Source organism: Balaenoptera musculus, chromosome 1 (assembly GCF_009873245.2).
Source record: "Balaenoptera musculus isolate JJ_BM4_2016_0621 chromosome 1, mBalMus1.pri.v3, whole genome shotgun sequence".
In the NCBI taxonomy this organism is placed as follows: Eukaryota; Metazoa; Chordata; class Mammalia; order Artiodactyla; family Balaenopteridae; genus Balaenoptera; species Balaenoptera musculus.
In genome coordinates this window covers 129,201,246-129,227,565 of record NC_045785.1, presented here as the reverse complement: position 1 = coordinate 129,227,565, position 26,320 = coordinate 129,201,246, and the positions used below count along the sequence as shown (strand labels likewise).

General features: G+C 38.9%; 2 protein-coding genes across 3 annotated transcripts in view; one reads left to right on the top strand and one right to left on the bottom strand.

Annotated features, from left to right (window-relative positions):
- The window catches only part of SLC9C2 (solute carrier family 9 member C2 (putative)), a 168,052-nt gene that overhangs the window by 47,456 nt on the left and 94,276 nt on the right, over positions 1 to 26,320 (top strand). Inside the window, exons 6-8 of one of the 2 annotated variants that reach the window (XM_036825109.1) lie at positions 13,867 to 14,028; positions 15,706 to 15,806; positions 24,277 to 24,405. In XM_036825109.1, the coding sequence (XP_036681004.1) occupies positions 13,867 to 14,028; positions 15,706 to 15,806; positions 24,277 to 24,405 (392 nt within the window). Of the gene's footprint in view, positions 1 to 7,228; positions 9,455 to 13,866; positions 14,029 to 15,705; positions 15,807 to 24,276; positions 24,406 to 26,320 lie in introns of those variants that run through there. The other variant, XM_036825113.1, reaches the window with a different exon arrangement.
- On the bottom strand, positions 1,743 to 2,345 carry LOC118880924 (60S ribosomal protein L32-like). The gene is made up of 2 exons (XM_036825126.1): positions 2,218 to 2,345; positions 1,743 to 2,042 (listed from the first exon to the last, which is right to left on the bottom strand). Exons 1-2 carry the CDS (start codon positions 2,332 to 2,334, stop codon positions 1,743 to 1,745), a joined length of 417 nt encoding a protein of 138 aa, XP_036681021.1. The 5' UTR covers positions 2,335 to 2,345.

Here is a 26,320-nt window from a genome sequence, read left to right as displayed (position 1 = left end):
GGGTCTGACCTTAGCAGCTGTGGGCTTTGTGGGTGCATGCACGTGGAGGTGGGGCCAGAGTCTGGGCTGCTTCCCTAGCTCCCATGGCAGGTCAAGGTACGCAACTGCTGTGGTCCTGGTACCTGATTTCAGTGGATTGACGCCTATGGATCTGTGCTGGTGGCTTTGTGATCACAGTGCCTGAGGGGCACCAGGGCTGATAGCCTGCATTCCCACAGTGGAGGCGGGGCCGAGGGTAGTGTGCACAACATTGTACTTTGTGTGCTCACGCAGTGGGTGACAGGTGACACCACAGAGTGCACTCCCCGATGGACAGCTCTGGTGGAGGAATACTCAGTGGCTTCTCTTCCAGTGGGAGCGCTCCAATCCTGCCTACGTCACACTGCAGCTTAGAAATGGATCTGGGGGTTTCTATGCCAACAACTAGGGAGCAGACCCTGCCCCCAGCAGGGCTGTAACAACACAGAGCAAAGAGGAGACCCCGTTCAACATCCAGCACCTGCTCCGTTCACCACAACATCAGCCATACCCCCATCAATGGGATAACAGCCAGCAGACACTGAGGAAAGATGCAGCAGCCATCCATACTAAAAAACAGCCCTTGCACCAAAAATATTAAACCCACACAAGCTACACAGGGACACTTCTACATAAAAATAGCCCTCCAAGACCACAGTAGGTAATTGTTTCTACTAAACTCATAGAGTAAGAGAAATATAAGTAAAATGAAGAATGAGAGGAACCACTCCCAAATAAAAGATCAAGAGAATTCCCCTGAAAGAACAAATAATGAAACAGACCTCTTCAGTCTAATAGACACCGAGTTTAAAAAGGAGATACTGAAGGAATTAAGAAGGGCTATTGATAGAAATGCAGATTACTGTAAAAAGGACCAGGAACTATAAAGAGGAACCAAGACAAATTAAAAGACTTACTTGCTGAGACGAAAGCTGAGTTTAAGGTAATAAGTAGCAGATTGAATAATGTAGAAGAACAAATAAATGATCTGCAAGTTAGAATAATGGAAATCACCCAATCAGAACAGCAGACAGAAAGCCAAATGAAAAAAAAATGAAAGCAATATAAGAGACCTATGGGATAATATAAAGCACGCCAGTCTACACATAATAAGGATCCCAGAAGGAGAAGAAAGAGAAAAGGGAACCAAAAGTGTATTTGAAGAAATTATGGCTGAAAACCCCCCAAACCTAAAGAAGGAAACATCCAGGTACAGGAAGCACAGAGGGTCCCAAACATGATGAACCCAAACAGACCTACACCAAGATATACTATAATTAAAATGGCAAAAGTGAAAGATAGAGGATTCTAAAGGCAGCAAGAGGAAAACAAGGAGTTAATTACAAGGGAACCCCCATAAGACTATCAGCTGATTTCTCTACAGAAATGTTGCAAGCCAGAAGGGAGTGGCAAGATATATTCAAAGTCCTGAAGGGAAAAATCTGCAGTGTAGGAAACTCTACCCTGCAAGATTATCATTTAAAATAGGAGAGATAAAGAATTTCTCAGACAAGCAAAAGCTAAAAGAATACAGCAATATTAAACCTGTTCTAAAGGAAATATTGAAAGGTCTTCTCTAAATAGAAAAGAAGCAAGAATCTATAGGAAAGAGAAAATCACAATTGGAAAGTAAATTACTTAAATAAATCAGTACACAGATTTTTTTTTTTTTTGGCCAAGTTTCATGGTTTTATTAACACAAACACAATGTGCCCATGAGCAATCTATTCATTTTCTTTGCTGCATAGCCTGGTGTTGGGATTGGTGACTGTGATAGCCAGCTGGGATGCTCTTTCCACAATGGCTTTGTGGTTCTTGGAGGAGATGTTGTGAGCAATCTCAGCACAGTAAGATTTGTTGCACAACAGCGGCACTTCAAGCTCCTTGACGCTGTGGACCAGGAATTTCCAGATGCTGCTGGGCAGCATGTGCTTTGTTTTCTTGTTGCTCCCATAACCAATGTTGGCCATCAAGATCTGGCCCTTGAACCTCCTGTGCATCCTGTTGTCAATGCTTCTGGATTTCTGTCAGTTCTGCTTAATTTTTAAAAAAATTTTTATTTATTTGTTTATTTATTTATGGCTTGTGTTGGGTCTTCGTTTCTGTGCGAGGGCTTTCTCTAGTTGCAGCAAGTGGGGGTCACTCTTCATCGCGGTGCACGGGCCTCTCACCATCGCGCCCTCTCCTGTTGCAGAGCACAGGCTCCAGACAGTTCTGCTTAATTTTGACATATTGATCTGACTGGTGCTGGATGACCTTCTTGGTCCTCTTTTTGACAACCTTGGGCTTTCTGAGGAGTCTGAGGGCAGCCATCATGCTGAGTAGGAGATGGCTGCCACTTCCATAGGCCGTGCTGAAGAAGAGAGCAGTACACAGATTTTAAAAAATAAAAAAGATTTTTCTGTGAAAGTGATGATAAGCACAATGAACAGCAAAAGAATAAACATGAAGATGCAAAATAGGACATCAAAATCATACAGTGTAGGGGAGGAGAGTAAGAACATGTTGATTTTTTTTTTCAGAATGTGTTTGAGCCTATTTGACTACCAGTCTAAAGAAAGTAGATATAGGAAGGCGTTAACATACTTCAAAAACAGGGTAACCACAAATCAAAAACATACAGTAGATTCATAAAAACCAAAAAGAAGAGAACACAAGCATAATATAAAAGAAATCATTAAAGCACAAAAGGAAAAACAAAAAGAAAAAGAAAGGAACAAAGAAGAAATACAGAATCAACAGGAAAACAAGGTTTAAAGTGGCAATAAATACATATCTATCAATAATTACCTTAAAAGTCAATGGACTAAATGCTCCAATCAAAAGTCATCAAGTGGCAGATTGAATAAAAAACCAAGAGCCTACAATATGCTGCCTACAAGAGACCCACTTTAGGACAAAGGACACATATAGATTGAAAGTGAGGGTGTGGAAAAAGATAATTCACGCAAACGGAAATGACAAGAAAGCAGTTGTAGCAATACTCATGTCAGACAAAACAGACTTTAAAACAAAGGCCATAAAGAAAGATGAAGGAGGACACTATATAATGATAAAAGGATCAATACAAGAAGATGATATTACACTCATCAACATATATGTACCCAAATACATAAAACAAATACTAACAGACAAAAAGGGAGAAATTGATGGGAATACATCAATGGTAGGAGACTTTAACATACCACTCACACCAATGGACAGATCTTACAGACAAAAAAATCACTAAGGCAACAGGGATCCTAAATGATACAATATAACAGTTAGACCTAATTGATATTTTCAGGACAATACATCCAAAAAAAACCCCTAGAATACACATTCTTTTTAAGTGCACATGGAATATTCTATAGAATTGACCACACTCTAGGGTACAAAACAAGCCTCAACAAATTTAAGAGTACAGAAATTATTCCAAGCATCTTTTCTGACCACAATTGCATGAAACTAGAATTCAACCACAGAAAAAGAAAAGAGAAAAAAAGTCAATTGCAATTTTTTTCTCTTTTCAGTCAAAAAGAAAAGAGAAAAAAAATCAATTACTAAAAAAAACCAATGGGTCAACGATGAAATCAAAGAGAAAACTAAAAATATACCTTGAGACAAATGACAGTGAAATTCTATGGGATGCAGCAAAAACAGTTCTCAGAGGGAAGTTCACAGTGATACACACCTTCTTCAAGAAACAAGAAAAATCTCAAATAAACAAACTAACCCACCACCTAAAAGAATTAGAAAAAGAAGAACAAACAAAACCTAAAGTCAGCAGAAGAAAGGAAATAGTAAAGATCAGAGAGGAAATAAATAAAATAGAGATTAAAAAACAATAGAAAAAATCAATAAAATCAAGAGCTGTTTCTTTGAAAGGGTAAACAAAATTGACAAACCTCTGGCCAGGCTCACCAAGAAGAAAAGAGAGAGGACCCAAACAAATAAAATAAGAAATGAAAGATGAGAAAGCACAACTGATAACTGCAGAAACACAAAAAAACCATAAGAGAATACTATAAACAATTATATGCCAACAAATTGGGCAACTTAGAAGAAATGGACACATTTCTATAAACACACAGCCTACCAAAACTGAATCAAGAAGATATAGATAATTTGAATAGACTGATCTCTAGAAGTGAAATAGAATCTGTTATAAAAAAAATTCCCTACAAACAAAAGTCCAGGACCAGATGGCTTCACAGGAGAACTCTACCAAACATACAAAGAAGAACTTATACCAATCCTTCTCAAACTCTTCCAAAAGATTGAAGAGGAGGGAACACTCCCACCGTCACCCTGATACCAAAACCAGACAAAGACACCACCAAAAAAGAAAATTACAGGCCAATGTCTTTGATGAATATAGATGCAAAAATTCTCAACAAAATACTAGCAAAATGAATCCAACAACATATAAAAAAGATCATACACCATGACCAAGTTGGATTTATCCCAGTGTCACAAGGATGGTTCAACATATGCAAGTCAGTCAGTGTGATACACCACATCAATAACAGACAAAAACCTCTCATTAGATTCCTCTCATTCCTCTCATTAGATGCAGAAAAAGCATTTGATAAAATTCAACATCCATTCATGATAAAAACTCTTATGAAAGTGGGTATAGAGGGAATATTATCTCAACATCATAAAAGCTATTTATGACAAACCCACAGCCAATACAGTACTCAACAGTAAAAAGCTGAAAGCCTTCCCGCTAAAATCTGGAACAAGACAAGGATGCCCACTCTCACCACCTCTATTCAACATAGTATTGGAAGTCCTAGCCACAGCAATAAGACAAGAAAAAGAAATAAAAGATATCCATATTGGTAGGGAAGAGATAAAATTGTCATTGTATGCAGATGACATGATACTATATGTTGAAAACCATAAAGACTCCACACAAAAACTATCAGAACTGATAATTGCATTCAGGAAGGTAGCAGGATACAAGATTAACGTACAGAAATCGGTTGTATTTCTTTACACGAACAAAGAAATATCAGAAAGGGAATGTAAAAAGAAAATCCCTTTTAAAATTGCATCCAAAAAATACTTAAGGATAAACCTGACCAAGGAGATGAAAAACTTATATGCTGAGAACTATAAAACATGAATAAAGGAAATTGAAGATGATTCAAAGAAATGGAAAGATATCCCATGCTCTTGGATTGGAAGAACTAATATTGTTAAGATGGCCATACTGCTCAAAGCAATCTACAGATTTAATGCGATCCCTATCAAATTGCCCATGACATTTTTCACAGAACTAGAACAAATAAGCCTAAAGTTTATATGGAACCATAAAAGACCCAGAATTGCCAAAGCAATCCTGAGGAAAAAGAACAAAGTAGGAGACATAACCCTCCCAGACTTCAGATAATACTGCAAAACTACAGTAATCAAAACAGCGTGGTATTGGCACAAAAACAGACATATGGATCAGTGGAACAGAATAGAGGGCCCCAAAATAAACCCACACACCTGTGGTCGATTAATCTTTGACAGAGGAGGCAAGAATACACAATAGGGAAAAGACAGTCTCTTCAGCAAGTGGTGCTGGGAGTTGGACAGCCACATGTAAATCCATGAAGTTAGAACACACCCTCACACCATACACAAAAATAAACTCAAAATGGCTTAAAGACTTAAATGTAAGACATGACACCATAAAACTCCTAGAAGAGAACGTAGGAATAACATTCTCAGACATAAATCGTAGCAATGTTTTCTTAGGTCAGTCTCCCAAGGCAGTAGAAATAAAAGCAAAAATAAACCAATGGGACCTAATCAAACTTACAAGCTTTGAGAAAATATTTGCAAATGATGCCACCAACAAGGGCTTAATTTTCAAAATATACAAATGGCTCATACAACTCAATAACAAAAAAACAACCCAATCAAAATATGGGCAGAAGACCTAAATAGACATTTCTTCAAAGAACATACAGATGGCCAATAAACACATGAAAAGATGTTTATCATCATTAATTATTAGAGAAATGCAAATCAAAACAACAGTGAGGTGCGACCTCACACCAGTCAGAATGGCCATCATTAATAAGTCTACAAGAAACAAATGCTGGAGAGGGTGTGGAGAAAAGGGAACCCTCCTGTGCTGTTGGTAGGAGTGTAAATTGCTGCAGCCACTGTGGAAAACAGTATGTAGGTTCCTCAGGAAACTAAAAATAGAGTTGCCATGTGATCCAGCAATCCCACTCCTGGGCATATATCCAGAAACAATTGTAATTCGAAAAGATACATGCACCCTTATGTTCATGGCAGCACTATTAACAATAGCCAAGACATGGAAACAACCTAGATGTCCCTCAACAGATGAATGGATAAAGGTGTGGTACATATATACAACAGAATGCTACTCAGCCGTAAAAAAGAATGAAATAATGCCATTTGCAGCAATATGGATGGACCTAGAGAAAGGGAAAGGCAAATATGATGATATCATGTATATGTGGAATCTAAAATATGACACAAATGAACTTATCTACGAAACAGAAACAGACTCACAGACACAGAGAACAGGCTTGTGTTTGCCAAGGGGGGGGGGGTGGGGGAGGGATGGATTGGGAGTTTGTAATTAGCAGATGCAAACTATTATATATAGAATGGATAAACAACAAGGTTCTACTGTATAGCAGAGGGAAGTATAGTCAATATTCTGTAATAAACCATAATGGAAAAGAATATGAAAAAGAATATATATGTCTATATATACATATATATGTATAACTGAATCACTTTCTGTACAGCAGAAATTAACACAACATTGTAAATATACTATACTTCAATTTTAAAAAATTGCCTCTTTATCCAAGTCCTCTCTGTCCCCTCCAAGCACCCCAGTATCTTGCATGTTCATATTATAGAAATGTTAGATCTAGATGGAACCTCTGAAACGACCCCCTTGTTTTACAATGAAGAAAGTGCAGACACATGAGGTTAAGCAGTTTATTCACATGGCTGAATTAGGAACAGTAATACTGATTATGTAAGTGTGATCTCACAGCTTTAAATATTAAAAAAAAAGGTGGGAATACTTGAATTGACATACAAACATCAGGGTTTCATTAATGACTGGTTCAGCCTTGGACATTATGATTTATTTCATGCCCATTGTTTTTAAAAACTGGCTTCATTTTTGTTTTCTATAGCAAGCTAATTAAATGTAATTTAAAAATCTGCTTCCTTTCAGGTCAAGTGAAAAGTGCCAAATCTGTATTCTAAGCCATGGTCAGAAAAGAAGTCTTATTAAAAGGCCGCATCTTCTTCTATATCTATAAAGGCAAACCTATTCATGCCGACTGAAGTTAAATAGATGTGGGGTTTTATAAATATGTTTAAGTATGAAGTTAAATCACCCTCGTTTTGTTTTACCCCATTCAGCATGCTTATGTCCAGACTCTCTGGCCTTGCCTCTGCCTCAGCAAGTCAGTTTCATGTGAGTTCCACGTGCTCCTTCCAGAGAGCACTTGGCTGTGAGTCACTCACAAAGACCATATGGAAGCTTTAAAAGCTACTTAGAGAATCTAACAATCTTCTGTGTAACTGAGGCAGGAAATTTCTGTTCAAGTGTGGAATTCTATTAAAAAAAAAAGACATATTGGCCATTTCCAGAAGAAAAATTTGTTTTCCCTCTCTCAAAAGGAAAGCTATGGGATGACATTCTGGAGCAAGGAACTATTAAGGATGGTTTGAATCAGGGTCCTCTGCTTATACAACTATTAACTTTTTTATGTCCAAATTGAAATTCACCTTTAAGGTGGGATATAGTCTCTTAGTAAATCTTCCTGTTTCTTTATCTTTAACACCCTTGTCTTTAAATTAATAAATACAAATCTGTTTCGTTTTATATTTAGATTTCCCCTACTCAGTAGGTTTAGCAATATAGTTATTATATCTGTACTACATGCCATTTTCCTTTTGTTTTATATTACCTACATTTTAGATATCATTGTTGGTTTCATATTAGTGATTTGGAATGTCCTTTTTTCTACTTTGTCTAAGAGTCCCTGAACCTTCTACTACTCTGTGACTTTCCGGAAAAGTTTTATAGAAAGAAAATTATTCTCTTCTTTGTCCCATCCTGAAAGCTAGTTTTTCGTTGTTGAGGGGAAGGAAAAGAAATGAGCAATTCAGTAATTCCTTGTCAGTTGGCATTTTCTCAACCATGATTTTGAGGTAACACTGTCTCACAAATTTAAAAGTTTTGAGATCTTTTTTTAATGTATGAGCAATTCAGTTTCAGTTGCCTTAAGCAGAAGAAAAGGTCAATGACTCTCACTCCCCTCTCTGGTAGATCCAGTGGGTGTTTATGGAGTAGTGCAAAGAAGCCCTTTTTTGCGCCATTCTCTTAATATTGTAGATTGTGAGAAGTCTATTATCTTTAAGCATCGCAATAATTTGGGAAAAGGCCAGGTGCCGTTTTTGTCATTTCTACTCTAATTCTACATTTTCTGAGCCTTGATCTCGAATATGACAATATTCAATTATATTGTCAATTATACCTCAATAAAGCTGAAAAAAAAGTCAATCCTGACTCTTGGCGAGGCAATCTGTAATTCTCCATTCCATGACCTCTATCCCCAATGTTAGGAAGAATTAATCCCTCCTTCTTTGGGGCACGCATAGCATTAATAGCTTCATACTGTATTCTATTTAATTGTTCACATGTGAACTATGAGCTTTTTGAGGGTAGGGGCTTTGTCTTGTTTTTCTTCATTCCTAAAGAACCTATAACATAGTAAGTTAGTAAATAATAGTTGAATGAATTCTCTTCCGGTGCCACGTTTTTCATAGAACTCAGTAGTCTTCATTCATTTATAAAGCTTGTTCACCTTTATAGAAATGAATCCTGAATCCTTTTCTCCATATTTTGCTAGTGCCAGTGCCCCATTTCAACTCCTGCTCCTCCAGAAGACAAGCCACACACACGTCTAGCATTATGACTGTACATCTAGTTTCTTCTCTAATTGTCTATTTTTAAACTTTCTTCTTGAATGCCACCTTACTTTTTAGGCATATGAACCTGGTGGTTACCAAGGAATTCCTGGATCTCATTTCAAAGATTTCATTGATGTGACAGTCTGAATATACATTTATATCTATAGATCTGTTACTTTAGTATGTTTTGAGAGATACGATATGTCTTGTGACCTATTGTTGCATTGAATTATAAGTATATTCACAGGAGTGTGAAAGGTCCTTATACTTTGAGTTTTAGCTATTACTCGAGTAGCTGCATGACTTTTTCCACACACCCACAGAGTAATTAATTACTATTTCAAGGTGCATACTAGTAAATTAAATCACATTATTTGAGAGGTAGTAAAGCAAAGGCTACGTTAAGTGTTCTGATAACTTCTAGATAGTGGTTCCTTAGGCTTTTGTATTTTTTTTCATTGACTGGAAAACTGTAAAGAAAAAAAAAAACAGGGAGGAGATCGGTATGACATCATTAAGAAAACAGCTATTATCTGTTATCGCTATCATTTAATAAAAGAAAAGACATATTAACACCAAAAAAGGGGAAGATATGATCTCAGTATAAGGCTCCACTCTTTAAGTTGAATAAATTAAGTTTTATTATAGACTTTTATGTTTTCATTTTGCTATATATGATGGAACTTTTGTCATGAATCACAACTGGCACATGGTCTACCCTTTGATAACTACTGCTCTAGACTGAGCTAAAGCAGTCAGACTGCTCCTTAGGTTACCATGATGTCCCAAATTACAAAGGGCTGATAATCCATCCCAATGTTTCATCTAATTTGTGATAGATTGTATTTTCCAAGATGGTCACATCTCCCATCCCACGGTCATGACATTCTTCACATAGGGAGGTGGGTCTCTGTTCTCTCATCATGAACCTGGGCAGGCCTGTGATTACAGTAGAAGTAATACTATGTGATTTCCATAGATCATAAAAGATAAAAGGTGATACAGTTTCTACCTAGTTCTCTTGAGATGCTGCCTTGGAGAGAGCCATATGGACAGGCACTGAGGCCCTGGCTGAGCTCCAGCCAGCAGTCATCAGTGATACGGGTGAGTCATCCTGGAAGTGGATCCTCCAGTGGAGCCACCACAGCCGATGCTGTATGGAGCAGAGACAAGCCTCTGTTGAGCCCTGCCGAAATTGTTGATCTCAGCCAAATAAATGATTGTTGTTCTCATCTACTAAGGTTTGTGTCTGTTTGTTATGCAGCAATGTATAGCATAAAAATTTTGGAACCAGGAAGTGAGAAATTGACATAACAAACCCAAAAATGTGGCGTTGCCATTTTGGGACTGGGTAGTAGGCAGATGCTGGAAGGGGCCAGAGGAGAGTCTTAGTGAAAGCCTGCAGGGCCTTAGATTATTAGCAGAATCTCTAAGGCTGTCTAGGAGGCTATTAGTGGGAATTTACAGGGAAGAGAGGAAAATGTTATTAGAAGCTGGAGAAAAGGGGCCCTTGTTATGTGATGGTGGTAAGTTTGGCCACACTTTTGTCTAAGTAATGAACTCAGTGATCCTGCTAAGGACTTTTCCAGTGTTCAACTGCCACCTGGATTCTCCTACTAAAATATGAGAGGAGAGAGATGAGCTGAAAAGGAACAGTTCAGTTTTCAAATAAAATTTAAAAGAAATATAAAGGATTCAGTACTTGCTAGGTTTGAAAATAAAATTAGTTCTCATTTCTAGCCTTTCTAGATGGCCAAAAATTCTCAAACTAAGAAATGGCTTCAGAGAAAAGATAAAATCTCAGGCAGGATTGTGAGGTCATTTTTTTAAGACCTCAGAGATATCCAGGTGGTATGTCATGGAAACTTTCAGACTCAGAAAGGCTTTTCTCAGCCTCAGACTTGAGGTGGGCTTTCTCAGTGCAGCTGGGAAGGTGGCCTCTAGCTGTTCTAGGCAGTCATCACCACAACTAAACTCAAATGGAAAGAGAACAGCTCTCTCCCAATAGTGGTATATATATCAAGGCATCATCTGATTGGTCTTGTCTGAGTCCCATGCTCTGAACCAATCACAGTGTTAGAGGGATGGGGAACTATGACTAATCAACCTGTCATGTGCCTGTCTCAGTCAGACAGTATAGTCTATCATCAAAAGATGGAGTTTGGGGGAAACACACTGGAAAGCCTCTCACCTCTCAACATTCAAAGCCACCAAAGTCTATTCAACTGGCTCTACCAAAAATGGTGAAATATACATTTATTATTGCTTTCTTTTTTACTCTATGGGAAATACTGTTATGTAGAAAAATGTGATCATCTCTGTGTATTTTAGTTATGTGCTATCTGTAGCTATCAGAACTATATGTAATCTAGAGCCGACTCTATGAATTTTGTTCAAGTTTTCTTGAGGTATGAGTATTTTTCCAAAAGCCATGGAGAATCTGACTTTTGAAATGTAAAACTGCATGAGTCTTACCTGGAGGGTCTAGGTGACCCAGGTGAGCCTGAGAGGACAGCATTGGGATAGGAACTAGATAGAACAGGAAGGATATGACTCAGAGTGACCTGAGGCATTGCAGTGGAGGAGAGAAATCAAGGTGACAAGCAATGTAGATAAGGTTAAGATGAAAATGGGAGAAAGGGTAGTGAACTTGGTAACCAGAAGAGTTCAGTAAGGGCAGGATGGGAATGAGTAAGGAATGGGTCTCTCAGGAGACAGCCTGAGAATAAGACAAATTTTTTTTTCAACATGGTCCTTGGGATTTATGGTAGGGAGGGACCCAGTGGCTTAAAAGAAACATACCAGATGACAGCAACAAAATGCTGTCAAACATCTATTTTAGGGGAATGGCGTGTGAGTGCCAGTGGTGGTTGCTGCAGTCAGAGGGAGACATAGAGCTGTTGACTGATACTACTTAGTCTCAGGTAGGAATTGGGACTTCTGTTTGTTCACGTTTCCTTAATATAGTGACGGAGAAGATCGACGATAGAGTTAGTAATCTCACTGCTGTGGTATTATCCTTGGTGCCCAAGGGAAGAGGATTTGATTAGTGTGGCACAGGGATGAGAGGGTAGAATTTCATTGTCAAAAAATAACTTTCTTGAAAGTAAACTACAAATTAATAACTTGTTCATTTGTTTAAATTTATGCTGTATTTGTTTTTAATGATTAGATTTGAGGTAAAAATATCACGTTAGGCATCACAGAATTTGGGATGCATTTGTCCTGTGAAGAATGGGTGATATTGTTTCTTCAAGGACCAAAAGCCAATGACAAATAGGAGTTAAGGAGGAAAAGGCGAAACTCCACTGAAAAGAAAAGAGAGATGGAAAAAAGAGAAAACAGAAAAGGATGAATGAAAAGGTCAGAGGGGAGACAAATCAGTGTTGAAAAGGGTTAGGGTTGAAGAAAGAAAGACAGTATATATTAAAAAACCGTATAGGAGGAGGTTCCATCTACATGGTCCATGACCATTTCAGCCATTACATCAGGCAGAGAAAATCAGTTAAAACAGTTGTAAATATAGACACAGCTTAAGCATTAAGAAATGCAAACTTCCCTGGAACTGGGATCACTTAGCTTCTTCTGGATTGGGGGTGGGGATAATGTGTGTAACCAATCAGAATGAAAGTAAGTTGGCAAGAAACCAATAGGAATTAGGCGTGGAAACGGCTTTCATGTGAAATCAGTTGGCAGTACCGTCTGTGGCAAACAGACACAGAGCTGAGCATTTTTTGTGATTTCGAGTGCCTTCATCTTGATTTCAACTCTGAACCTGCTTAGCTTTGGCAGAAGGTATTGCTGGTCTTAATAGTTTAGAGAACTTGATTTGAGTAATGATGAGTGGGCTGTGAAGGTGCCAAGGATGTGAAGTGCTACTTGAGGGACAGGTTTGAAGATACGACGCTTTGAATCCCATCTCTGGCCCACCCTCTGCTTCACACCAGAATCATTGTGGCTTGCAGACCAAACAAATGCAAATAAATATCCAGAGATGAGCTCCACATATTATTGGGGATACTTCAGGAGCCTCCAGGAATTTTAGGTTAAGTCTAGCTGCAAGGAAAAGAAAAAAAGAATGAGCCCTTCTCAGGACCCCACATAGATTTGTGCAAGCCATGTCCTACACAAAGGTGGCAGCTGAGGTGGGGTGGGTATTGGGGCTGAAGTCCAGCCTGTTATTCATGTGCCAAGCCATGTGCCCTGTTGTTAGCAAGGGAGACTTTTTCTAATTCACTCAAAGCTACCATATGAGCAGACCTCAACTTTCGTCTCTTCCTTTGTTATTCACATCCTTCCCCATCCCCGACCTTAACTGGTGTGACTCAGCTTTGACCTTGTTTCTCATTTGCCATTTTGGATTTGGAGGGGCCTGAGAGAGGAAAAAAGGGACAAGGGATTGCAGTAGTAAAAGAAAATTCTAGAATGATTTGTACCCGTAGAGAAAGAGTTCCCCCTCAAAGAGTTCAGTTCATCAAATATTTATGGAGAGCCTATTGTGTGCCACATACTGTGTGCACAGCCTTAAGGAAAATCAATAGTCAGCCCTGACCCTCAAGAAATTCACTGTCCAATGGGGAAGGCAAACATTACCATATCGTACAATAAATGGTATGGGCAAAAATCAATACAATCCCTCCCCCATACACACGGAGCAGTATGAGGAAGAAACTAACATTGCTGTTAATGTTCTTAGAGCGAAGGTGCAACAGGCAGTATTAACATGTACCTTGTGGCAAGAAGACATGTGCTCAGATCTGAGTATGGTATAATCTTAGGTAGAAAGAATGTGGATGGATTGGGTCCTGGCAAGTCTCATTTTCTTCTTTTTTGTGTATCATAACGGATTAGTCTGTACTAGTGAAAGTGTCAACAGTAACTCTCATCCAGGTTCATCAGTTGGGACTGAAAAAGCAATGGCAAAAGCAAATGTGTCCTTTTGGGTGCAAAAAGAAGGTAACCAGCCTGATTTACTCTGTGGACGGTCAGCTGACTACATGCCAACAAAGGGGCATTTCCCAATTCTTGTATGTTCCACTGTTGTTTTGGGAGGTAGGTGGTCGTTTTTATACCTCATCTCTCCTCTGCCCTCTGAACCTTTCTTACTGCAGAATGTAATCACAACTATAACAAAAGAAGGGGACCAGTGAAATTATAAGATGTTAGTGAATGCTATTAGTCTTGTTTCATTTATTTGTAAGTATCACCTTTACTGTGCTCCTTCATTCAGTGACATTTGCTGGGCACAGCAGTGTGGAGAATAAGATAGTCCTTAAGCTCAAGGAGACCTCTCGTGGGGGAGACAGGCAGACAGATAATTACAATGCGGTGTTGTTAGTGTAACTATAAAGGTATGGTCCAGAATCTCTGGGAACAAGGGAGAGGGAGAGCCTTACACTGCTTGGCTGCCTGATTGCCTGCCAGGCCTAACGTGACCAAAATATCTGGGCTGAGGGGACGGCAAATAGAACTCAGATATATGGTTTACAATTTGCTTAGTTAACATCATCAATTTTGTCCATTCTAGTATCGCTTTTATGTGATTTTTCTTTAGGGAGGATGCACCACCCACCCCACCCCCTAGTGGGGAATTAGGAAAAGCTTCACCTGTAAGGTCTCTTAAACAATGATTAAGAATTCAATAGGTATGGTGAATGATACTCATGCAGATAAAATAACGTATTAAAAAACACAGATGCGTTATTCCATAATTCAATGCTGGCGGTTAGAGAAAATTTTCTAGTCCCCTTAAAAATTTTTTTATTTGGGAAAAATGTCAGCTGCTTTAAAATCCTTTCTGGAACTAGGAAGACTATAAAGAAACAAACAACGAAGCACACACGCATGAAGAACTTCAATTTTACTCATTTCAGGGAATGAAATTGCTTTCTCTGGGGTCTTTAAAACACTCATTAGTGACCTTGGTCCCTTTTGGTACTAGGAGGTGCTGTTGACCATGAATTTCGCTAGCTTTGGATCCTTTATGATTACCTAGAGACAAGTGCTCCAGCAGTAAAGGGCATTGCAGAAATAGCTTGAGAAACATTTCTTTGGCTAGCCTTATGCATAAGAAGTATTCAAAAAATATTTACTGATTTGTCATGACCTCTGGCTGGAAGGAAGGAAATGCAGACTCTGAGATGCCAATGAGTCTTGCCTTAGGCATAAATTAATTGGATTGTAGTCGATATATTGCCTCAGGAGGTAATGAGCTGAATAATCTTAGAGTAGGGAGTTTTAAGGCAAGAAAATGCATATAAATAGGATAGCTAGTGTCTTTTGACACTTGCTGGTGAAGGCAGTTTTCCCTATGGTTAGATCTCAGTTAAAAGTATTTCTGGCTTTTAAGAAAACTATAGAATATATGTTACTGTAGCTTAGGAGGAGTAATGATTAATATAAGGCATACTTTGTAGGTATGAAATTTGGTTTTTCATAATTTCTCATCATCAGATCCATAGGCAAGATACCCATACAGTGATCCTAATGTGCCACTGGGTGGGCAAATGGGAGGTTGTTGAAACTTCAGTATTTTCCAAACTCACCTATGAGTGATGCCTCATTATGTGTGAGACAGCATTTCTAACAGCTGTCAGTTATTTATTCATGATGATATGACATTCAGAGGAAGTTTAAAATCAAATACCTAGAGAGAGGTAATATTAAATTGTTTTTAAACCATACCTTATGTCTAAATAACACATACATGTCTTTTTTTTTTTTTTTTAGGACTTCTGAGGGCATTTTTAAAGAATTCTGAAGTCATTGTCTTGACGATTCTTTCTCTTGTTGGATTTTTGATAGGACAACTGGCCTACAATTTTGTTGAGGTGACGTACATACGAAAAATTAGAGAATAGATTAAAGAACAAAGACCAAAAACAAGGTCAACTCCCATCCCCGTCCCTGAATGAGTGGAATTATTTTTTTTTTTATGTGAGGAGCTACTGAGAAAATTTTATCTGGTGTTAAATTTTTGAAAATGAAAAACCATCCAAGAAAGGAAACAAATTAGAGAGGCTTAAAATAAAGCAGTAATTTGGAAGTGAGTAAAATGTGATTGCATTCTTGGGTTCTTCCTCACCTGCCTTTGGTCCTTACTCTTGTTTCCTTCCCCTGTACATACGCTGGACTCTCCCCTGCTATTGTCTTCAGCACCCTCGGAGACTCTAGTTACAAAAGGCAGCAGTTACTGTCATGATGAAGCAAGGTTACTATTTTCTAACTGCCAGATTAAATGCAAAGCGTGTATCATATGAAACATAATATAGATCCAAGAAAAACTTCATTAATTTAATTTATTGACATGATTTCAAATGTATAGCTGTGTGATCAACAACAGTTTGTCTCCACTCATTCTTTTATTTAAAAAAAAATGGAGACAATGCTTGTACCTATTTAGGATTGTAAAAGCCTTCTTGTTATTCTTCTGAAACACCACACAACTAACATCTTTTGAGTGTTAACTATGTGCCAGGCTCCCTTTTAAGTTCTTTGTTTTTTTTTTAAATAAATGTATTAACTTATTATTAACTCTTGAGTTAATTCATTCATCCTCACAGCAACCCAATGGAATTAGGTACTCTGTTCCCATTTTACTGATGAGGAAACTGAGGCACAGAGATGTTAAGCAGTGAAGATTAAACTATTAATTGGGCCAAAGACTTTTGAGGAGGGAATATTTACAGCACTTCAGTCGTTGTTGTTAGTGTTTTCCATTCATCTGTGTATAACCTTCATGATTTATGTCCTATATACACGATCTGTACTATTATCTAGGTATTATTTTTCTCTACTTGACTCACTGAAAGATTTTAAAATCCTAAGCAAATATCTGTGAAATCCCAAGTATCCATGCAAAGTTCTTTTTTTCCTCTTATGCAAATTAAAATAATTATCTAACAGTCAAATAAAAAATACCTATCTGTGAACCACCTAAAATCCCCTCAGGGATCACCGATGGTGAAGTACGACTTTTTTTTTTTTTTTTAAACATCTTTATTGAAGTATAATTGCCTTACAATGGTGTGTTAGCTTCTGCTTTATAACAAAGTGAATCAGTTATACATATACATATGTCCCCATATCTCTTCCCTCTTGCATCTCCCTCCCTCCCGCCCTCCCTATCCCACCCCTCTAGGTGGTCACAAAGCACCGAGCTGATCTCCCTGTGCTATGCGGCTGCTTCCCACTAGTTATCTATTTTACATTTGGTAGTGTATATATGTCCATGACACCCTCTTACCCTGTCACATCTCACCCCACCCCCTCCCCATATCCTCAAGTCCATTCTCTAGTAGGTCTGTGTCTTTATTCCCATCTTGCCACTAGGTTCTTCATGGCCTTTATTTTTTTCCTGAGATTCCATATATATGTGTTAGCATACTGTATTTGTTTTTCTCTTTCTGACTTACTTCACTCTGTATGACAGACTCTAACTCCATCCACCTCATTACAAATACCTCCATTTCATTTCTTTTTATGGCTGAGTAATATTCCATTGTATATATGTGCCACATCTTCTTTATCCATTCATCTGTCGCTGTCGATGGACATTTAGGTTGCTTCCATGTCCTGGCTATTGTAAATAGAGCTGCAATGAACATTTTGGTACATGACTCTTTTTGACCTATGGTTTTCTCAGGGTATATGCCCAGTAGTGGGATTGCTGGGTCGTATGGTAGTTCTATTTGTAGTTTTTTAAGGAACCTCCATACTGTTCTCCATAGTGGCTGTATCAATTTACATTCCCACCAACAGTGCAAGAGTGTTCCCTTTCCTCCACACCCTCTCCAGCATTTATTGTTTCTAGATTTTTTGATGATGGCCATTCTGACCGGTGTGAGATGATATCTCATTGTAGTTTTGATTTGCATTTCTCTAATGATTAATGATGTTGAGCATTCTTTCATGTGTCTGTAGGCCATCTGTATATCTTCTTTGGAGAAATGTCTATTTAGGTCTTCTGCCCATTTTTGGATTGGGTTGTTCGTTTTTTTGTTATTGAGCTGCATGAGCTGCTTGTAAATCTTGGAGATTAATCCTTTGTCAGTTGCTTCATTTGCAAATATTTTCTCCCATTCTGAGGGTTGTCTTTTGGTCTTGTTTATGGTTTCCTTTGCTGTGCAAAAGCTTTTAAGTTTCATTAGGTCCCATTTGTTTATTTGTGTTCTTATTTCCATTTCTCTGGGAGCTGGGTCAAAAAGGATCTTGCTGTGATGTATGTCATAGAGTGTTCTGCCTATGTTTTCCTCTAAGAGTTTGATAGTGTCTGCCCTTACACTTAGGTCTTTAATCCATTTTGAGTTTATTTTTGTGCATAGTGTCAGGGAGTGTTCTAATTTCATACTTTTACATGTACCTGTCCAATTTTCCCAGCACCACTTATTGAAGAGGCTGTCTTTTCTCCACTGTATATGCTTGCCTCCTTTATCAAAGATAAGGTGACCATATGTGTGTGGGTTTATCTCTGGGCTTTCTATCCTGTTCCATTGATCTATATTTCTGTTTTTGTGCCAGTACCAAACTGTCTTGATTACTGAAGCTTTGTAATATAGTCTGAAGTCAGGGAGCCTGATTCCCCCAGCTCCATTTTTCGTTCTCAAGATTGCTTTGGCTATTCGGGGTCTTTTGTGTTTCCATACAAATTGTGAGATTTTTTGTTCTAGTTCTGTGAAAAATGCCAGTGGTAGTTTGATAGGGATTGCATTGAATCTGTAGATTGCTTTGGGTAGTAGAGTCATTTTCACAATGTTGATTCTTCCAATCCAGGAACATGGTATATCTCTCCATCTATTTGTATCATCTTTAGTTTCTTTCATCAGTGTCTTATAATTTTCTGCATACAGGTCTTTTGTCTCCTTAGGTAGGTTTATTCCTAGGTATTTTATTCTTTTTGTTGCAATGGTAAACGGGAGTGTTTTCTTAATTTCACTTTCAGATTTTTCGTCATTAGTGTATAGAAATGCAAGCGATTTCTGTGCATTAATTTTGTATCCTGCTACTTTACCAAATTCATTGATTAGCTCTAGGAGTTTTCTGGTAGCATCTTTAGGATTCTCTATGTATAGTATCATGTCATCTGCAAATAGTGACAGCTTTACTTCTTCTTTTCCGATTTGGATTCCTTTTATTTCTTTGTCTTCTCTGATTGCTGTGGCTAACACTTCCAAAACTATGTTGAATAATAGTGGTGAGAGTGGGCAACCTTGTCTTGTTCCTGATCTTAGTGGAAATGGTTTCAGTTTTTCACCATTGAGGACAATGTTGGCTGTGGGTTTGTCATATATGGCCTTTATTATGTTGAGGAAAGTTCCCTCTATGCCTACTTTCTGCAGGGCTTTTATCATAAATGGGTGTTGAATTTTGTCGAAAGCTTTCTCTGCATCTATTGAGATGATCATATGGTTTTTCTCCTTCAATTTGTTAATATGGTGTATCACATTGATTGATTTGCGTATATTGAAGAATCCTTGCATTCCTGGGATAAACCCCACTTGATCATGGTGTATGATCCTTTTAATGTGCTGTTGGATTCTGTTTGCGAGTATTTTGTTGAGGATTTTTGCATCTATGTTCATCAGTGATATTGGCCTGTAGTTTTCTTTCTTTGTGACATCTTTGTCTGGTTTTGGTATCAGGGTGATGGTGGCCTCGTAGAATGAGTTTGGGAGTGTTCCTCCCTCTGCAATATTCTGGAAGAGTTTGAGAAGGATAGGTGTTAGCTCTTCTCTAAATGTTTGATAGAATTCACCTGTGAAGCCATCTGGTCCTGGGCTTTTGTTTGTTGGAAGGTTTTTAATCACAGTTTCAATTTCAGTGCTTGTGATTGGTCTGTTCATATTTTCTATTTCTTCCTGGTTCAGTCTCGGCAGTTTGTGCATTTCTAAGAATCTGTCCATTTCTTCCAGGTTGTCCATTTTATTGGCATAGAGTTGCTTGTAGTAATCTCTCATTATCTTTTGTATTTCTGCAGTGTCAGTGGTTACTTCTCCTTTTTCATTTCTAATTCTATTGATTTGAGTCTTCTCCCTTTTTCTCTTGATGAGTCTGGCTAATGGTTTAACAATTTTGTTTATCTTCTCAAAGAACCAGCTTTTAGTTTCATTGATTTTTGCTATTGTTTCCTTCATTTCTTTTTCATTTATTTCTGACCTGATCTTTATAATTTCTTTCCTTCTGCTGGCTTTGGGGTTTTTTTGTTCTTCTTTCTCTAATTGCTTTAGGTGCAAGGTTAGGTTGTTTATTCGAGATGTTTCCTGTTTCTTGAGGTAGGCTTGTATTGCTATAAACTTCCCTCTTAGAACTGCTTTTGCTGCGTCCCATAGGTTTTGGGTCGTCGTATCTCCATTGTCATTTGTTTCTAGGTATTTTTTGATTTCCCCTTTGATTTCTTCAGTGATCACTTCGTTATTAAGTAGTGTATTGTGTAGCCTCCATGTGTTTGTATTTTTTACAGATCTTTTCCTGTAATTGATATCTAGTCTCATAGCGTTGTGGTCGGAAAAGATACTTGATACAATGTCAATTTTCTTAAATTTACTAAGGCTTGATTTGTGACCCAAGATATGATCTATCCTGGAGAATGTTCCATGAGCACTTGAGAAAAATGTGTATTCTGTTGTTCTTGGGTGGAATGTCCTATAAATATCAATTAAGTCCATCTTGTTTAATGTGTCATTTAAAGCTTGTGTTTCCTTATTTATTTTCATTTTGGATGATCTGTCCATTGGTGCAAGTGGGGTGTTAAAGTCCCCTACTATGATTGTGTTGCTGTCGATTTCCCCTTTTATGGCTGTTAGTATTTGCCTTATGTATTGAGGTGCTCCTATGTTGGGTGCATAAATATTTACAATTGTTATACCTTCCTCTTGGATCGATCCCTTGATCATTATATAGTGTCCTTCTTTGTCTCTTGTAATAGTCTTTATTTTAAAGTCTATTTTGTCTGATATGAGAATTGCTACTCCAGCTTTCTTTTGATTTCCATTTGCATGGAATATCTTTTCCATCCCCTCACTTTCAGTCTATATGTGTCTCTAGGTCTGAAGTGGGTCTCTTGTAGACAGCATATACATGGGTCTTGTTTTTGTATCCATTCAGCCAGCCTGTGTCTTTTGGTGGGAACATTTAATCCATTTACATTCAAGGTAATTATCGATATGTATGTTCCTATTCCCATTTTCTGAAATGTTTTGGGTTTGTTATTGTAGGTGTTTTCCTTCTCTTGTGTTTCTTGCCTAGAGAAGTTCCTTTAGCATTTGTTGTAAAGCTGGTTTGGTGGTGCTGAACTCTCTCAGCTTTTGCTTGTCTGTAAAGGTTTTAATTTCTCCATCACATCTGAATGAGATCCTTGCTGGGTAGAGTAATCTTGGTTGTAGGTTTTTCTCCTTCATCACTTTAAGTATATCCTGCCACTCCCTTCTGGCTTGCAGAGTTTCTGCTGAAAGATCAGATGTTAACCTTATGGGGATTCCCTTGTGTGTTATTTGTTGTTTTTCCCTTGCTGCCTTTAATATGTTTTCCTTATATTTAATTTTTGACACTTTGATTAATATGTGTCTTGGCGTGTTTCTCCTTGGGTTTATCCTGTATGGGACTCTCTGTGCTTCCAGGACTTGATTAACTATTTCCTTTCCCATATTAGGGAAGTTTTCAACTATAATCTCTTCAAATATTTTCTCAGTCCCTTTCTTTTTCTCTTCTTCTTCTGGGACCCCTATAATTCAAATGTTGGTGCGTTTAATGTTGTCCCAGAGGTCTCTGAGACTGTCCTCAGTTCTTTTCATTCTTTTTTCTTTATCCTGCTCTGCAGTAGTTATTTCCACCATTTTATCTTCCAGGTCACTTATCCTTTCTTCTGCCTCAGTTATTCTGCTATTGATCCCATCTAGAGTATTTTTAATTTCATTTATTGTGTTTTTCATCATTGCTTGGTTCCTCTTTAGTTCTTCTACGTCCTTGTTAAATGTTTCTTGCATTTTGTCTATTCTATTTCCCAGATTTTGGATCATCCTTACTATCATTATTCTGAATTCTTTTTCAGGGAGACTACCTATTTCCTCTTCATTTGTTAAGTCTGGTGTGTTTTGACCCTGCTCCTTCATCTGCTGTGTGTTTTTCTGTCGTCTCATTTTGCTTATCTTACTGTGTTTGGGGTCTCCTTTTCACAGGTTGCCGGTTCGTAGTTCCCGTTGTTTTTGGTATCTGTCCCCAGTGGCTAAGGTTGGTTCAGTGGGTTGTGTAGGCTTCCTGGTGGAGGGAACTAGTGCCTGAGCTCTGGTGGATGAGGCTGGATCTTGTCTTTCTGGTGGGCACGTCCACGTCTGGTGGTGTATTTTGGGGTGTCTGTGGCCTTATTATGATTTTAGGCAGCCTCTCTGCTAATGGATGGGGCTGTGTTCCTGTCTTGCTAGTTGTTTGGCATAGGGTGTTCAGCACTGTAGCTTGCTGGTCATTGAGTGATGCTGGGTCTTGATGTTGAGATGGAGATCTCTGAGAGATTTTTGCCGTTTGGTATTACGTGGAGCTGGGAGGTCTCTTGTGGACCAGTGTCCTGAAGTTGGCTCTCCCACCTCAGAGGTACGGCCCTGATGCCTGGCTGGAGCACCAAGAGCCTTTCGTCCACACGGCTCAAAGTAAAAGGGAGAAAAAATAGAAAGAAAGAAAGAGGCTATAATATAGTGAAGTAAAAATAAAGCTATTATAAAGCAAAGCTATACAGACAAAATCTCACCCAGAAGCATATACATATACACTCACAAAAAAAAGGAAAAGGGGAAAAATTAATATATCCTGCTCCCAAAGTCCACCTCCTGAATTTGGGATGATTCGTTGTGTATTCAGAGATTCAACAGATGCATCACATCAAGTTGTTTGTGGAGTTTTAATCCGCTGCTTCTGAGGCTGCTGGGAGAGATTTCCCCTTCTCTTCTCTGTTCGCACAGCTCCTGGGGATCAGCTTTGGATTTGGACCCGCCTCTGCGTGTAGGTCGCCTGAGGGCGTCTGTTCCCCGCCCAGACAGAACGGGGTTAAAGGAGCAGCTGCTTCGGGGGCTCTGGCTCACTCAGGCCGGGGGGAGGGAGGGGCACGGAGGCGGGGCGAACCTGCGGCGTCAGAGGCCGGCGTGACGTTGCACCAGCCTGAGGCGTGCAGTGCGTTCTCCCGGGGATGTTGTCCCTGGCTCACGGGACCTTGGCAGTGGCGGGCTGCACAGGCTCCTGGGAGGGGCGGTGTGGAGAGTGACCTGTGCTCGCACACAGGATTTTTGGAGGCGGCAGCAGCAGCCCCAGCATCTCACGCCCGTCTCTGGGGTCCGCGCTGATAGCCGCGGCTCGCGCCCGTCTCTGGAGTTCGTTTAGGCAGCGCTCTGAATCCCCTCTCCTTGCGCGCCGCGAAACAAAGAGGCAAGAAGAAGTCTCTTGCCTCTTCGGCAGCTGCAGACTTTTTCCCGGTCTCCCTCCCAGCCAGCTGTGGTGCGCTAACCCCTTCAGGCTGTGTTCACGCCGCCAACCCCAGTCCTCTCCCTGCGATCCGACCGAAGCCCGAGCCTCAGCTCCCAGCCCCGCCCGCCCCGGCGGGGGAGCAGACAAGCCTCTCGGGCTGGTGAGTGCTGGTCGGCGCCGAGCCTCCGTGCGGGAATCTCTCCGCTTTGCCCTCCGCACCCCAGTGGCTGCGCTCTCCTCCGTGGCTCCGAAGCTTCCCCCCTCTGCCACCTGCAGTCTCTGCCCGCGAAGGGGCTTCCTAGTGCGTGGAAATCTTTCCTCCTTCACAGCTCCCTCCCACTGGTGCAGGTGCCGTCCCTATTCTTTTGTCTCTGTTATTTCTTTTTTCTTTTGCCCTACCCAAGTACCGGGGGAGTTTCTTGCCTTTTGGGAGGTCTGACGTTTTCTGCCAGCGTTCAGTGGGTGTTCTGTAGGAGCAGTTCCACGTGTAGATGTATTTCTACTGTATCTGTGGGAAGGAAGGTGATCTCCGCGTCTTACTCTTCCGCCATCTTCTCTCCTCCCCCCTGAAGTACGACTTTTGAAAATACTGATTACTTACCACAAGCAATGTTTGTGTAGCCTAAACTCACACACGTTTCTGGTGAATAGAGGACTATGCATTTAACTCATGTGGATGGTTAGTTAGATGGAGAAATCTACCACAAGACCCCCAGGACTGGCCTTGTAGATAATTTCTCATTAGTTGCAAATTGGAATGTTATAAAATTTATATTGATTGACAGAGCATCAACTTAATTTCTAATACTTCAGAATGGTAGCAAACTAACTTTTTGTTTGCCTTTGTTACTTTAGATGCACCAAGTCGTCTACCCTCTTCTAAGAACACCAAGTTTTTCACTTTATTGTTATTTTTCACCTTTAATTATATTTATGGCTGCTTTGGATGTGGACTTCTATATACTCAAGAATGTGTTTTGGCAGGTAAGAACACATTTTAAGACAAATTATGGTCCATTCTTGCTTATTCATGTTGACAGAGAATCTGTCTCTCTAGAAAGAAGATTAATAATTCATAAATCTCACATTTTTAGTTGTTTTATCCTGTTCGTTCTGCAGAACCACTAATTAAAGAAGTTGAGGGGAGGGAGAAAGAATGAATATTTGCTGAGTGACCACTGGGACTAGGCACTGAGTTATTATCTCCATTTCACATATAAGCAGAGTGTAGTTCAGAGGTCACAAGACTGATAAACGGCAGAACCTGGATCCTAATCCCACCTCTGACTTCATCTCAGCTGTCTATCTGTAGATTTGTCCGTTTTCACTGCTCTGGTTGTTTTATTTATGCATTCTCTCTCTCTTTCTTTTCTTAATCATGCTTGCCAGATTATTTTATGTTTCTTTTCAAAATATTTTATTTTCTTTGATTTTATTCTGTACTTTTTCTAACATCTTGAGCTAGGTATTAGTTGATTGACTTTTAGCTTTTTTATTTTTGCATTTTGTACATTTAAGGTTTTAAGTTTTCCTCTAACAACTCTTTTAGATTCACCTCAAATGTTTAGATTTAAGTGTTTTCATTTTTATCCCTCCTACCTAAATTTTATTATACTTTTTTCTTTGACCTGTTAATTATTTAAAAGTCGTTTTTAAATGTCCAAATACAGCTTTTAAATTATCATTTCTCTTGTCACATTGTGATCAGAGAATGTGCTTTGTATATCAACTCTTTGATTTTTGTGGAAGTATTGTTATTTTCCTAATTTTTTCCTCATTATTTAGTTACCCTTTTGTCCCAAATAATGCCTTTGCCTTAAGTCAGTTTCATCTGGTATTATTATAGTTATACTAGCTTTCTTTTGGTTAGTATTTGCCTGCTAAAAATTTTCCATTCTTTTACTTTCAAGATTTTGATGCCCTTATACTTAGATGTCTTTTTGATAATGTACAGTTGGATTTTGTTATTTTATCCAGGTTGAGAATCTCTGCTGGGCTTTTTTTGGATTTTGGGGGTAATATTTGTTGTGATTAAAAATAGATTTAGAAGGGAAGAAGATTTTAGCAGATTTGAAACACCAAGGAAGATATGTAGATGTCTTGGAAAGATGCTCAACATCTTAAATGTTATTAGGGAAATATAAATTAAAACCATACTGAGATACCACTGACATTCCTATTAGAATGGCAACAGGAGCAAAAATAACAAACCTGATTAATACCAAGTGGTGGTAAGAATGCAGAGAACCTAGAACTCTCATACATTGCTGGTGAGATTGCACAATGGTACAGTCACTTTGGGAAACAGTCTGGGAGTTTCTTATATAGTTAAATATACACTTGCCTTATGACCCAGCAATTCCACTCTTATGTATTTATCCAAGAGAAATGAAAACTTAATTTACACTAAAACCTCTGTGTGAATCTTTATGGCAGCTTTATTCATAATCTCAAAAGTCTGGGGAATTCCCTGGTGGTCCAGTGGTTAGGGCTCCGTGCTTCCACTGCAGAAGGCGTGGATTTGATCCCTGGTCAGGAAACTAAGATCCTGCAAGCTGTGCAGTGCAGCCAAAAAAGAAAAAAGAAAAAAAAAAAAATCTCAAAAGCCTGGAAACAGCTCAAATGTTATTCAGCCAGTGATGAATAAAGAAATTGTGGCACATCTTACAATGGAATCCTATTGATAGGCACAATATGGAAGAATTTCAAATGCATTATGCTAAGAGAAAGCAACCAGACTCGAAAGGGTACATATTGTATAATTCCATTCATCCATTCGTAGACCTTCCTTCTAGCAAAGGCAAAGCTATAGCTTTGGAAAACAGATCATTGGTTGCCAGAGAGTGGGAATGAGGGAAGAAATTGACTACAAAGGGACAGCATGAAAAAATTTTTTGGG